General features: G+C 38.8%; 1 protein-coding gene across 1 annotated transcript in view; it reads right to left on the bottom strand.

Annotated features, from left to right (window-relative positions):
* Positions 1 to 16032, bottom strand: part of LOC136854613 (rap guanine nucleotide exchange factor 6-like) — a 420706-nt gene that overhangs the window by 50668 nt on the left and 354006 nt on the right. The window contains exon 3 of the mRNA XM_067131135.1: positions 809 to 936. Coding sequence (XP_066987236.1) covers positions 809 to 936 — 128 coding nt within the window. The remainder of the gene's footprint in view (positions 1 to 808; positions 937 to 16032) is intronic.

Consider the following 16032-nt stretch of genomic DNA (forward strand, 5'->3'; position numbering starts at 1 on the left):
TACATATATATATCGATCCTCAAAAGCCCAAACTTCAAAGAGTTTTATAACCAGACATGTCTATTATTTTATTTTCAAGATGTGGCAGAAAAGAACGCGTCATTCATCCAAGAGTTTAAGGAGGATAATAGACAAAAGAGACAAGCTGGTGAAAAGACACCATGAGACCGACATAAAGCCTCCTATGAACACGTCAAAAGTCTTTAAGGTTTTAATGTCTGAGAGAGAGAGAGAGAGAGAGAGAGAGAGAGAGAGAGAGAGAGAGAGAGAGAGAGAGAGAGATCTTATAAATAGTTTAATCCAAATGGAGTGGGGATTACCCCGTCGACGAGGCCTTCCCGTTTTGGTCATATAAATTTTTGAAGGAGCAATCAACGCGCGCATTTAGTATTTAACATTTTGCTTTATCTATCTATGCTGCACAGAAGAAACCCACAGCAGTGGACTAACAGCTGGGTACATAATTCATTACTTAGGGCAACAGAGATATGTTATGTTTTAGGGATAGTGCCCATTCATCCTTCGTCTGGTTCAAGTACTGACCGCAGGTCGTCCAATTGCGAGCTAAGCCAGGAGAGAGAGAGAGAGAGAGAGAGAGAGAGAGAGAGAGAGAGAGAGAGAGAGAGAGAGAGAGAGAGAATGTCATGCACAGAACAGATGTGATAAACAAAAAATACTGCGCAAGAGAAATGAAGGTTGGAAATCCATCTGCTCTTTCTTATGCTTCCCATCACTTAAAATCCTTTACCACCAAACTCCACATTTATTTATTTAATTCTTGAATGATTTATTTATTCTCTCAACTTACCAGTAAAGGATGTCATTCGCCGTGTGCCTTTCGTAGCGGACCGTCTTGCAAAGGGACCGAAGCGCCGGTTCCCGCAACCAGCATAACGCTTCCATCCCCCGCAGGGATCCAAAGATCAGCTCAAGGTCCTGCAACAAAAAAGAAAACCTATGACGTTGGGAATGTTAATTAACAACATTTCACAAGTTTAGAAATATTACTGAAAATGTGAGGCGTGAAAAAACCCCTAGCTACTCTATGTCAAATTAAATACAGTATACTAGTGTGTTAATATATAATATACTTCTTGGAGGAGTGGACATAAATGAATTCATTTACACAGCTACAGTAACCAATCCATATGATAATTACGAATACACACACACACACACACACATGTGTGTGTATATATATATATATATATATATATATATATATATATATATATATATGTTTATATATAATGTATGTATGTGTGTATATATATATATTATCATATGGATTATATATACATATTTATAAATTAATTCATTTATATTTACTCCTATAAATATATATATATATATATATATACATATATATATATATATATATATATATATAAATATATATATATATATATATATATATATATATATATATATATATATATATATACCAAAGTAAATTATGTGATTCATTTCACTCAACAGCTAAATAAGGAATACAGGCTATCCGACGAGTTTCGGCATTATCAGGGTTGAGGGACTGCATCATCGGATCCTTCCAGCTTCCAGTTATATAATATAGGATATGGCAGGTAACACAGACTGCACTCGCCTTACCTCCAGGTATAAAATTTTATGTTTCGATCTTCTGAGGCACACTGAGTTTAATGGCTATTTCCATATTAGCCCTAGAATATTGTGAGCCTATAACCACGCTAAAAGAGAGAGAGAGAGAGAGAGAGAGAGAGAGAGAGAGAGAGAGAGAGAGAGAGAGAGAGAGAGAGAGAGAGAGAGAGAGAGAGAAATCTGTTTTGGTGTACTTACGATGACGTTCCTGTCTTGTGCATATTTTACGTTATATTGTATTCTTTTTCTTATTTCTTTTCCTTTCACGGACACGGGCGTTCGATTCTTTAAAGCTTTTGCACAATAATAATAATAATAATAATAATAATAATAAATAGTGCAGGTAGACGAAGAGGCCGTGCTGGTATAAAGGTCAAACACACAGCGAGATAGCCTGACTAAACTGTGACCTCTTGATTGTGACCATATCGATAACCTTTGACCCTAAATTTGCCTTGACAGTGGGGGATCAGCTTACAACCCACTTCCACCTTCTCAAGCCATCACCTGGCCCGAGCCTTGCCCGAGTCCGGACTCCACGTGCGAGAATAATGCCTCCTAACTATATAGCAACACTTTTAAACAATAACTTCAAGTTAAACCCTAGCTGACAACTTCACCGGATGACTGGTGTAATGGGGGAATATAACAGCGAAAATTATAGGACCTAATTGCAAGGTGGTGCCTGAAGTATGGAGTGATCAAGCCGGGGTCCGGGATTCTTGAAGGGGCTAATGAGAGTAAAAGCTACCTTTGAAAGATCTGACAAATTGCCCTTCACACTTTAACAAGTTAAATGATGTATTGACTTTAACACTTGAACTAACAGCATCCGTTACATACACACACACACACACACACGTGCGCGCGAACAAATTTAATCGATGTTTAAAGAACTAAAGGATAAAAATCAATATTAAATCTGAAATTAATAACGTCACAAACACAAAATAATCAACCCTCAGTAACAATATAATTGATTACTACTAACTGCTTATGTAAATCACTTCACATTAGCCAACACATAAAATGACAATAGCTAAACGATACTATTACCTTAGCATTTTATTCAAAACGCACACAGCTCAACAACATACATACTGTAATTATTAGGGGTCAATCTATTACCTAATAATACCAAAACGACCATTTCTCCATCAAACATCGCCATCATCATAAAGGCACAGGAAACAGGTCATAAACGTTGCAGTGGTAAACGGAAATGATTCTCAAATACTCAATCAGACAGCAAAGATTATTAGACATGCTCTTCCTCCTACATGAAATTTGGTCATTGTGCTTTTTTATCGTTTTATAGTCTTCAATCACAGTTTTATCTTCGAACATAAAATGGAAAGATACAGAAGATTAATGAATGGGACAAACCCTTCTAAATGGGACAAACCCTTCTACAGTTCCTTTTATAATCCACATCATCAGAGAAGACAGAAAGAAGAGTTAAACACCGAGATATAACTTTCATTAACTGATGATAAACCTCTAAAAGTAAGAGGGGGACATACAGGGTCATAGTATTGCTTTGTCAATTCATCAATGAAGATGCACCATTTTCTTTAGTTACCGGGACATGAAAACGTACATTTCAGACATAACAAGTGTAAACTGCAAAACCAGCAGTGAAAATGACAGTTACTGAAACAAAGCAAGCACATAAAGGGCCACTTATAATCCACTAACCCAAAGGTCAAAGATTTGTCAAATGCAATAACAAGCACCTGCCTTCACTGGAGTCCAAAGTTTATGCGTTTTCGCTTGATGGATGGGGGATTGGTATGGAATGGATAAACTCTGGATGGGGGTAGAGGAGGGGAGAAGAAAAGGAGGAGATTATGGGAAGTTTAACAAGGGTGCAATTCCCGGGGGTGTAGCTTACTGCATTGTTTAACAGTATATTATTGGTATTTATTTAAAATGCAACTAAGTTGGGCTAAATGGTAATGATTGTATGGTCCACCCATATTACAAAAAGAAGGTGGCATTTCAGTAGAATTTACAAATCCCGGGCACAAACCTGGATGATATCTTACATCAGAAGCCATCTTGTGCGCCACATTACTCCAAAGAAGAATATGCCATTCTATTGGATCATGATTTTTTTCCGAGCTGGTAAATCCGATACATCCCATTACTTGAAGTCCTACGTTTTTCCAGCACACAGTAACCTTTTTATGATTGGTAAAATTCAGAAATAACTTTGAACAAGGAAGCTGCATGTCACAGAAAAAATAAATAAATAAAAAATGCCAACACAGCTTGAAAACTGAGCTGAAACAATATCGGATAAGCGGAGGATGGCTATATTCGAATAGTAATTTTTTCATTAGGTCCAATACTCTACTGCATGCCCAAATTATCGACAAATTGCTCCATGATAATTTCGGGAACTGATATAAGGTAATTTCTGGGAACAATATTAAAGAAAATGAACTAATTAAAGATAAAACGACCACCTGCCGCACTACAGAAAAGTTTTTTTTTTAATAACCCAAAAAAGGAAATTTCTAAATTAAACATAAAAGAAAACGCTATCCTGATACATGGAGACTGTGAATCGAATTCCACGAATAAATGCTGGAAAGTTTTAATTGCATCGCCTTTACACTGCTAATTCCAATTGACGGATGTAATGACCCTTCCGAAATCATTCCTGCTGATGGAAATTCTTTTCCGATCACACAAATGAGCGCGAATCAGTGACATTCGGTAATCCATTACGAGAGTTAGCGTGGTTATTCCCTCCCAAGTATCAACAATTTCCTTAGTTATAAAATCAGATTTAAACCCATATACATTTTGCACAACTTTTGAAAAAAAAATCGACAACAACAGCGTCTATTAATTCATAACCTAAAAGCTTTCTGATGTAGTGAGGAATATTCAGTAAAATGAAGTGAGTAAAATTAAATTGCAAAAGCACAGGAAAAGAGGGCTGAAAAAATACGATTGGGAGGTGTTAGTATCGCCCAAATAAAAAGCGATCAATAAAAAATGACTGGAAATGTCCAAATCGTTTACATTTATAAGAACACACATGCGCCTTTAATCTGCCACTACAAACATACACGCATATACAGAAGTGCGTGGGTATATAAACATAAATGCACAAACAGCTAGATAAACAGAGAAAGATGAATAAATTCTGACGTGTGCCCGTGTTCTGTCATGATTCTTGAGTATTGTAATATTCATAAAAACGCCCAAACCAGAAATGCAAAGATAGGGTTGCATTACACCTATGTTAATAATTAAGTTAAACCTTTTAAATATATATATATATATATATATATATATATATATATATATATATATATATATATATATATAAAATTTTGAAAGAGTTGCAAGCAATTAATGAATCATCATCAATGGAAAGAACATGGAGCTGGAGGTCTTCCTTCTCAGTCTTGCAGTCTTACAGGTCTTGGGTTCGTTTAGTCATCCGCAGCTTTTCCTCTCTCATCTCACGCAATTCTGCCTCCAGCTGCCCTGCTGTTTCCTCTTGTTGACGAAGTTGACAACTGATCTTAGCCAACTGAGCAGTCAGGCTCATTAATTTGTTGTTCAGGGTATCAATTAGGTCTAGAACAGCGGCACCATTCTTAGCCAGTTGCTTATTTTCTGCTTTTATTCTGGCGATCTCTTCCAGGATGTTTCTTGATTTACCTGAGGCTGCATCTCCTTCACGCCCTCTGGAAGACAGGTATCCTCCCATGCTGAGATACCGGACCTGGAGATGGAAGCCCGTTCTGCCTGGGTCTTGAACAATTCCTTGAAGGGAAGGGTCCGACCCAGAGGCTGCTTCCTCAGAGGAAGGCAGGTGTCCTGCCAGCCTGAGGAAGCAAACCTAGAGAGGGCCCAAAACAATTCTGGATGAGGCCTAAAAGCCCCCAAGGTTCGCCAGTCTCTTGAGGGCAGCCTTGAAGGCTGCCCTCAAGAGACTGGCAAGCCTCGGGGGCCTTTGGGCCTCATCCTTGAAGTTTTTCGGACCCTCTCCAGGCCTGCTTCCCCAGCCTGGCAGGATACCTGCCTTCCTCTGAGGAAGCAGCCTCTGGGTCGGACCCTTCCCTTCAAGGCTGCCCTAAAGAGACTGGCAAGCCTTGGGCGCTTTTGGACCTCAACCTTGAAGGTTTGCGGGCCCTCTCCAGGCCTGCTTCCCCAGCCTGGCAGGATACCTGCCTTCCTCCGAGGAAGCAGCCTCTGGGTCGGACCCTTCCCTTCAAGGCTGCCCTAAAGAGACTGGCGAGCCTTGGGGGCTTTTGGTCCTCATCCTTGAAGGTTTTTGGGCCCTCTCCAGGCCTGCTTCCCCAGCCTGGCAGGATACCTGCCTTTTTCCGAGGAAGCAGCCTCTGGGTCGGACCCTTCCCTTCAAGGCCGCCTTAAAGAGACTGGCGAGCCTTGGGGCCCCCCATCCTTGAAGGTTTTTGGGCCCTCCAGGCTCCAGGCTTCCCCAGCCTGGCAGGATACCTGCCTTCCTCCGAGGAAGCAGCCTTGGGCCACATTCCTTCAAGGCTGCCCTTGGCGAGCCTTGGGAGCTTTTGGACCTCATCCAAGCCTCCAGGCCCGCTTCCCCAGCCTGGCAGGATACCTGCCTTCCTCCGAGGAAGCAGCCACTGGGTCGGACCCTTCCCTTCAAGGCGGCCCTAAAGAGACTGGCGAGCCTTTGGGGCTTTTGGACCTCATCCTTGAAGGTTTTGGGCCCTATCCAGGCCCTCCCCAGCCTGGCAGGATACCTGCCTTCCTCCGAGGCAGCCTCTGGGTCGGACCCTTCCCTTCATGGTTGCCCTCAAGAGACTGGCGAGCTGGGGGCCTTTGAGCCTATCTGCCTTTTCCGAGCCTGGCAGGATACCTCCTTCCTCCGAGGAAGCAGCCTCTGGGTCGGACCCTTCCCTTCAAAGGTGTCCTCAAGGGACAAGCTAGCCTTGGGAGCTTTTGGTCCTCACCCTCGTCCTGAAAGGAGGGCTTACGTAGGCAGTTTTTGGACTCCATCCTTCTTGTTATCTCGTCCTCTTCTGAATTTCCATTTCCATCGTCTGTTTTAGCTTCTTTATCTTCTCCTTTTCAACGATCTCCGTTCATATCCAAGTCCCTTCACCATACTCTGGTTTCTCTTACCCAACTTTTCAAATATGACACTTGCTCTCTCTGACGGCTTCAAGGCGATTTGAAGCATCTCAGAGATTATTCCTGGAGACTTTGGAGTTCGGCGCATGCACGAATGGCATTTCTCTCGTCCCTCTAGGAGCCGGAGACTGAAGGATTCCAAAATGTTTTCAAGGAAAATCCCGAAGGTTTTAGATAATTTTAAAATCGCGTTAACCATTACTTAAAAGTTCTTTTTCTAACACATAAACAGTTTCTTTTCTTTATGTATGTATATGTATACAAACACATATATATATATATATATATATATATATATATATATATATATATATATATATATATATATATATATATATATATATATATACAGAGAGAGAGAGAGAGAGAGAGAGAGAGAGAGAGAGAGAGAGAGAGAGAGAGAGAGAGAGAGAGAGAGAGAGCGTCTTAAGACCATTATTTTCATAAGACAGGTCATAATGCAATTTTGACTTAACTGAACATTTTGATGGTCAGTGAAATTTTAAAAACATACTTTTCCTTGAATTTACAAAAAAATAAAATTAACAAAACATCATGAATATTTACATATGAGACTAAACACCAGTAATGAATGAAGTCCTTTGAGTAAATAACATCAATGTTCCTTCGCCAAATATAAGTGAGTCCTCCAGTCCGACATCTTCAGAGATTAAATCTAATTGCCTTTCAGTCTGGTAGAAGCCTGCTGCCACCTTCTCGTGCCAGCGCGTCAGAACCGAGAGCTTCTTCCGTAGTCCGTCGTTGGCTTTTTCCAGGTGCTCCTTCCTCATCTGGAGGTCGTCCTCATTCTTCGCCTGCAGATTTCGCAGCTCCGGCTCCAAAGCGTCCAGGCTGCTGGCCCGCCTCGTCATCTCCAGTCAAGGTCTCTCTCTCTCAGCAAATTATCCTGCTGACCCAGTCTCATGTCCTTCTCCTGTAGCTGACACTGGAGGGAGTCATTTTCTCTCGACAGTTTCCCAGCCTGTTCATGCAGTTCTCGAACTTGGAGCTGGAGGTCTTCCTTCTCAGTCTTGCAACAGATGAGTGAGCCTTCCAGGTCTTGGGTTCGTTTAGTCATCTGCAGCTTTTCCGCTCTCATCTCACGCAGTTCCGTCTCCAGCTGCCCTGCTGCTTCCTAGGCTAATATAGTAATCTTGGACGCGCAAGAGGACGCCAACCTCAAGTCGTCCTCTTGCGCGTCCAAGATTACTATATTAGCCTAGTTGGTGTGTGGCGGGGCCAGCGAACGTTGTCCGGCTCCCCCAAGACGTTGACGAAGTTGACAACTGATCTTGACCAAATGAGCAATCAGGCTCATTACTTTGTTGTTCAGGTTATCAATTAGGTCTAGAACAGCGGCAACATCCTTAGCCAGTTGCTTACTTTCTGCTTTCATTTTGGCGATCTCGTCTTCCAGTATATTTCTTGCACTTTCCTGCGTCGCCATCTCCTTCTGCATCAGTAGCTTTTCGCTCTCCAGCAAACGGATCTTGTCCTCGAAGGCTTGCTGTTCCATCCTCTGCTTGTTGAACCCTATTGTCGCCTGAACCTCCTCCATTCCTTTTTCCAGCTCCTTTCTGTTTTCTTACAGACTATTTTCTAGATCATTAACTCTTTCATTAAGGTGACATTCAGCAGAGTCATATTCTTCCTCTCATCTCTCTCGAGACAAACTTCTCCCTGCAATACTCGAATTTTCCCATCATCATCTTGGATTTCCTGTTTCTTAGTGTTGTCCATATGTGTCATGTTACAGAGATGACCAATCCAACGACAGCAACCAGCGGCAGATTCTTGATTCCACAGACGGTTTCCAGACCTGGGTCCACTTGAGGGGATTTCGATGAGGCTCCACTGAAGACTAGCCCACCAAACATTACTGTTAGTTGAAGCAAGGCAAAATATGCTGTAGATCCATCACGGAGTCTGTACCCACAGAGGCCCCTCTTCAGCTTATATTCACCTCCCTCTCGTATTTTTCTCTCTGTGTTTTTCAAAATTTCAAAAAACTTTCTCTAGAAAAATTCAAATTTTTTTCCAATGTACGCATCACCACATTCATAAAACTGACAAGCAACCGACGAAGCTCATCATTATCATCTTCACATCATTAAGTTAACTCTTAATCCCGACCATCTTCATCACCTCCTATCCACTATTATACCACATCTCTCTCTCTCTCCTCTCTCTCTCTAGGTAACAGAGTAAAAACTTTGGCTTATATATATAAATTACATAGATAGGTAGGTAGATATATAGATATATATATAATAGATAGATATATAACAGATATATATAAAAGACAGATGAATAGATCCATATATAAAATAGATATAATAGATGGATAGATAAATAGATAGATACATGGATATATTAGATAGACAGATATGAAGTTACGGTAGATAAATGTAAGGCGATATAAGATATATATAGATATATATAATTGTGGTAGATGTAAATATAAAACTTAAAAGTATATATATGTAGCTTAATGATAAATAATATTACCAAGACCAGGAAGAACATTCTTTATTACACGACCTTTCGAGGTATAAAACCTCATCATCAGGCTGAAAAAACCGACAAGGATGAGAATCAATAAAATTACAACAAAATGAATTGTCATAATAAATCTTCAGCAAAAACACTAGAGCCAAGCAATTACGAGAACAGCATGTGTCCTCATATAAATATATAATACGCCCTTAGCCAAATTCAAGTAAAATCAAAGCTCTGAGGCCATGGCATTCAGTAGGAGAAACAGAATTCAACCACTCCTCACGGTGAGCATGGAAGTCGCCAAAAACATAAAAGAGGCCTTTCTATCACCTTCGTGTATCTTATCCATGATGGTCAGGAGACAGTAAAAAAATAATAGTATCATAAAATTATGGACTGGGACAGACGGAACACAACTAAAAGCTGTTATGCCTACCGCTAATCTATATAACCAGGACCTTATGGCCCTCCCATTCATAACACATAAGAAGCTGGGTACTCGTTCCTTCATAACACTGCCTTCCCAGTTGCCCTAGGAATGGCTCCACGTTTAAGATAAAGGGATAATATCGCTAACGTAAGTACTCAATAAAGTATCATAAAAAATGTGTAAACTTCAGCTCCTAACGCTTAAAGCCTGGAATAAAGAACTCGGATGAGCGCCTCGTGAGAAAAACCAAAGTATCTGTACCTAATGAAATATTATACTATCTTGAGGTACCTTACGAGGTCAGCTATGAAAAACTTCGAGTCAAACACAGAGAGGTCACAAACGCCAGACATTCCAAAATGGAAATATCTAGTTAATTAAATATATATCGCCATCTGACGGGCTAACATTAGTAACTGCAAAGAACACTGCATCCATGCGTAAATGTATCATCACTTGCCTCTGAAAACTGATCACAAACTACACACAGCTGGCTTTCCTCTCTGAATACCTGCTGTAAATTCGTCATGAATTGTTGAATATGAGACTTACAAATTCCGCTGTAATGGTCTCCGAATGTTGATTGAAGAGAGAACGTGTCCTCTGACAGCAAAGGCTCGAACCTTGCCAGTAATTGGCAAGCATATTAGGGAGAACATACGAAACTGCCTACCAATCAGCAGGTACCAGGAAACAAACAACACCTAATAAGCAGCCCATGGAATAAAACGTAAACGTTCCTTTAAGAGACACTGAATAAAAAAAAAATTACGGTAAATGAGAAATGAACCTATATTACAACTTCATAACACATCAGCATGTGATGAGAACTCGTAGAATGACAAGTGTATGAAATTAATTTTCATGTCTTTTCATTACTCTGAAAAATGCTATGCAAAATGAGATAATGTCCCCTTGAAAACGTAACCAAAAATATGATGGCTCAAATTACATTTTCATGGGGAATCGTTCAGTGAATATATATATATATATATATATATATATATATATATATATATATATATATATATATATATATATATATATATATATGTATGTAAATATATCTATCTACATATATGTATATATATACTGTATAATATATATATATATATATATATATATATATATATATATATATATATATATATATATATAAATAAATGACAAAGCGAGACTTGTATCTAACGGATATAACTTAGGATATAACTTAGAGAGACAGAGAGAGAGAGAGAGAGAGAGAGAGAGAGAGAGAGAGAGAGAGAGAGAGAGAGAGAGAGAGAGAGGTGTGTCGGTGGGCGTGAGAACAAGAATATGATTGAATGAAAGTTGAAACAGCCGCGGGGGGAGGGGCAGAGGGGTGAAGAATGATGAAAGATTTTAAAGGCGATAGATTGATGAGGTAACAAGGCAGCAATGCTAATGGAGGTATATTTTGCAAGGGATAGATTCCACGCGATCGTTTTTATAAGGTACGTGTTGGCTGAGCAGACGTACTGGAATATATATACATCTGTTGTGGTGCAGTTTCAAAGATGATGGCTGATTTATTGGAAGATCTATGTATGGCAACTGTATTATAACAAATTTTTTTTCAATTTATTTATATATTATTTAGTTTGTGATTGCTTTGCGAGTGGTTAAATTCCACTTCTTGTTGTGTTGTGTTGCTATTATGATCACAAATACTTCTTCTTCTCTCTCTCTCTCTCTCTCTCTCTCTCTCTCTCTCTCTCTCTCTCTCTCTCTCTCTCTCTATATATATATATATATATATATATATATATATAAAACTGCCAGAATATTATTTATACTGATATAATTCTTGACCTTCTTTCCAGGAATAGGAAGAGTTGCTAAACATGATGTTGTGATGATGTGATGTGTACTGAGGACTTCAATGCAATGGTGGGCTGCTCGAATTAAGGATTTGAAAAAGGAAAGAGAAAAAAGAGAAAGACCTCACACCGCAACCTTCTTCAGAAAATGAACCGCAACTACGCTGCATACTTGAAGAGAAGGAGAATAACCAAAGAAGCTGGAGTGTTGAGCAAACTGATACGTATCGCTAATAGCCCGTAACGGTGAAACAAGGCCATAGCTATTTCTCTTCCCACACAGCAATTGGAACCCTCTTTTGAATGTCAGTCATTTAAATTCTATATATGTTACAGGGTTAAGCACTTTCTCTGTGTTTCTAGCATCATATGACACCCTTCTGATTGGTTTTGAAGCGGGTTTGTCGTTACTGAAGATCTTATGACAAAGATGTTCTAACTCAGTTAATTTTCTCAGACTGGCTGTTCCATGTTTGTCCTCTGGTGGAAAGGGTTAAGGCTGGAATAATGTCTTACATAGTTTACTTTTTATATTTTGTTTTTCGTTTTGTATTATTGTTTTTCATAAAAGCTGAAATGATGTCATGCATAGTTTACTGTTGTATTTTGTTTTTCATTTTGTATTATCTTTTTGTAAAAGCTGAATGATGTCACACATGGTCTACTGTTGTATTTTGTTTTCGATTTTGTTTAATTTCTTTATAAAAAAAAAACTATGTTCGGCATTCAGTAATCCCTTGGAGGTATCTTGAAAAACACCTTAAACAGGCTACCTTCACCTATTTTATTCATATATAATTGCTTCACTTCTCCGGAAGACATGAAAATGAGTTCAGCACAGATTTTTCCACAGCATGTATGCCGCAGTGTGTCTGTTTTGGCAAATTCGAAACGACTCGTAAGGTTTCGGTCTCCATGAACGGAGAGGTAAAACTTTTCCACACCTTCGTTTCACTTTTCTCTATATTTAGAATTTTTCATATATTGTCATGTTACAAGAACAACGAAGCAAACAGTACATAAATTTTGTTTTTATACTATATGAGAAAAAAATCAAAGGATTCATACACTCTGCACACAAAGCTTGTCATTGTCTAGACCAGTGATCTTCAAACTGTGGGCCATGGCCCACTGGTGGGCCATGGCCTGGTTTTCAGGTGGGCCACGGACATTTAACTAGATTATAATAAAAAATAAATTAACTATATAAAAAATAAGAAAATAAAATAAAAACAAAAGAAATAAAAATCTGAAACTTCAGTGTAAAGACAAAACTGTAATTCATTTTGTTGACTCATTGCGTGCCTTCATTGCTAAGATCCAGAACCGGGTTAGGAAAATTAATGCCAATGTTCGAGAATTTTTGTGAAGTTGTTGAAGGTGAAAAAGAATTAGATCCTTGTTTCAAAATGAAATAATTAACCACCTTCAAAATTTGGGTCAAGAATTTTCCAGATACTTCCCTGATCTTGAGTCCATTGTCATTTATAGCAGATCCATTTAATATTGAGCCAGATTCTGTGCCAGACCCTGACCAAGATGAATACTTGGAAATGAAATTTGATTCTGGTATAAAGTGTTTGCAAAAAGAGCTCCTGTACAGGAATTCTGGGCTCAAGTAAGTGCACCATACCCTAGAATTGGTAAAGCGTGCGCTAAAAACACTTCTACCTTTCTCCTCCACTCTTATGTGAATCAGGCTTTTCTCCCTACTTCAAATCTAAACAAAAGCAAGAAACCGCTTAGAGGTGGAGGATGATATCGATGTGCCTTGTCAAAATTCTCCCCGATTTGATAAGCTTTTAGATATGAAACAAGTAATCTCATTAGCTGCCTTACCTGAGCCAGTGGTTACCATGAACAGCAGAGAAGTTGCGTTTTTATCTTTTGGCCATTTTCAAGCCGTAAGGTCAGTATATTTACAAAAATCAAGTTCAGTCATTGATTTCTGGATTATTATTTTTAACTTTCTTGAAAATTTCTTAGATACATTTACCATATAATGCATTTATGAAAATTCTGTTTGAACATGTTAAGAAAATGTAATAAAGTTCCTAAGGACCTGGCATCGTATGTTTTATTATGAACATAATTTATATGCTAAATCTGAAGGGTAGTAGGCCACGAATATTTGGAAATGCCTAAAGTGGGCCATGGTCTTAAAAAGTTTGAAGACCACTGGTCTAGACAGAATTACTGCTGATTGGGACACAGGAGAAGTCGTCACACCTTGGGGATTAGTTATGACCCCGCTCAGCTGAAGGCGTCTCTCAGGACAGGTTGAAGGGATTACTCGCACAACTTCTTCCATAATCAGATCTTTGGGTAACACTAACTTTTCACGCAGTGACCAAACCTGACTTGAGTAGTTAAACATTTCTTGGTGAAAAGAGAGAGAGAGAGAGAGAGAGAGAGAGAGAGAGAGAGAGAGAGAGAGAGAGAGAGAGAGGACTGTGACCGTCTCTTTTTGGTGACTGTTAAACTGGGTTAAGTCGATTTCGTTTTCCTTCCAAATGTTGCACTAACTTTAGGTTATTAAATTATGTTCCATCTCATTTCAAAAGCAGACCCTGAATACCAGTTCGGGCTACCTTTTAAAAATACAACACAGAGCTTTACGATTCATCACACTTCGTGGATATGATGAAATTTGAGGTAACATGTTTATATAAGAGTATAATCACAATATTACACAACACAATTTTTACCTCCACTATAAGGGCTAATTTGTGCATATACTTTCTAAAAGTAAAAGAAATGTACAAAAAAAAAAACTTCTTAGAATAAACGGGCAATAAGTAATGAAGTGCAAACCCGCAAGTCAATAAAAAAAAAAGATTATATTGGAATATGATCTAAGATACACATATAATAGTAGCAATGGACCTTCGTTCACGCCCTAATTCCATTACCGGCCTGTCGTCTGTCTGTCTCTCTTAGTAATGACTAAGGCAGATTTGGTCGATAAAACGCATGAATTATGCATATAAAAGAACAAGTAACATGATAATCTGTTAATCTAATACGCACTGTACTCTACAATGGATACCTGGCTGGTGACATACAAGAGCGAAAAACAAAACAAGCATGTTCCGACATATCCGAAACCTGACTTGAAAGCTTTCCAAGTTTTAGTGTTTTTTTTTTTATTGGTCCGTCTTTAATTTGTTTTCAATTGTTATTCATTCATTCATTTCTTATTAACATTATCGACAGCTAACTTTACTGCCATTTTCTCTTAGAGGTACCACTCTATTCCATATTTATTCTTTATAATAATAATAATAATAATAATAATAATAATAATAATAATAATAATAATAATAATAATAATAATAACGCTTCAAACATGTGTAGCGTGTGTAATCATATTAAATAAATTTATAACTAGTAAAAATTCAATATATCGACACTTAAATAAACGGCGAACCAAAGTCCTTTTCAAGTCATGAATCATCATAGTGAAACGTTTTATTTTTCCCTATCTGAGAGGAGAGAGAGAGAGAGAGAGAGAGAGAGAGAGAGAGAGAGAGAGAGAGAGAGAGAGAGAGATCATAAAAAATTATATTAGCAAGTATTCAACAGCAGAAACAATAGCAGTAATGGTAGGAGCAGTAGTAACAGAAGGTGGACTCCCAACTTCAAACAAATCACTTTAATTAGCATCTTTACATCCCATTTTCTTCCGGAAAAAGGACCCACTTCTCATCTCCACTCCCTGGCAGTTTACAAATTGCCTTCTACTTCAGTTTCCAATGAGTTTCAACAATTTTCGTTCTCTCCAGTCCAACAATAGCTTAGAATCATCTCTCTCTCTCTCTCTCTCTCTCTCTCTCTCTCTCTCTCTCTCTCTCTCTCTCTCTCTCACTGAGTTGAATCCTTATAACGTACATCATGAAATTTTTCTCATTTCCTTCCAGTTACAGAGAGAGAGAGAGAGAGAGAGAGAGAGAGAGAGAGAGAGATTACCATTACAATGCCGCCGCTGCACGCATAACAATGCATTCAAACAAGTTATTTTTCATGCAATTTTCCCTAAAAATCTTTCAATACGCGTCTGGGAACCAGTTTATTAGCACGCAGTTTTTATGCGCCCTCCACTCTTCCTTTGTTACCCAACGCACCTTAGGTTATCCTGAGCAGGATTAAAAGGGGATGAGAGCAAGTAAACTTTGCCTCGGGTTAGCTTGTCGAAGACAAGGGAACTGAATAGATTTCCTCAAGTTTTTCGATGACCTCCTTGCAGGGTAGTGTTTCAGTAAGGTACGAATGCCCGGGGCGTGGGGGAAGGGAGTCAGATTAAGAAGTACTGTGATATGTTATGGTTTGATTATTTGAGTTATCCTGAAGTGATATTTCTTAACTGTGAAGGACAGCTGCCTGTTTTCTATAGATTTGTTGTCCCATACAAAGGTAGCCTTATGCCATACATGACTAGCATGCTTCTAAGATTGAGTAATTAAGATTAATACTCGTTCCTGGAGTATTCCGCAATTACGTTTC

Source organism: Macrobrachium rosenbergii, chromosome 29, assembly GCF_040412425.1.
Source record: "Macrobrachium rosenbergii isolate ZJJX-2024 chromosome 29, ASM4041242v1, whole genome shotgun sequence".
Lineage (NCBI taxonomy): Eukaryota > Metazoa > Arthropoda > Malacostraca > Decapoda > Palaemonidae > Macrobrachium > Macrobrachium rosenbergii.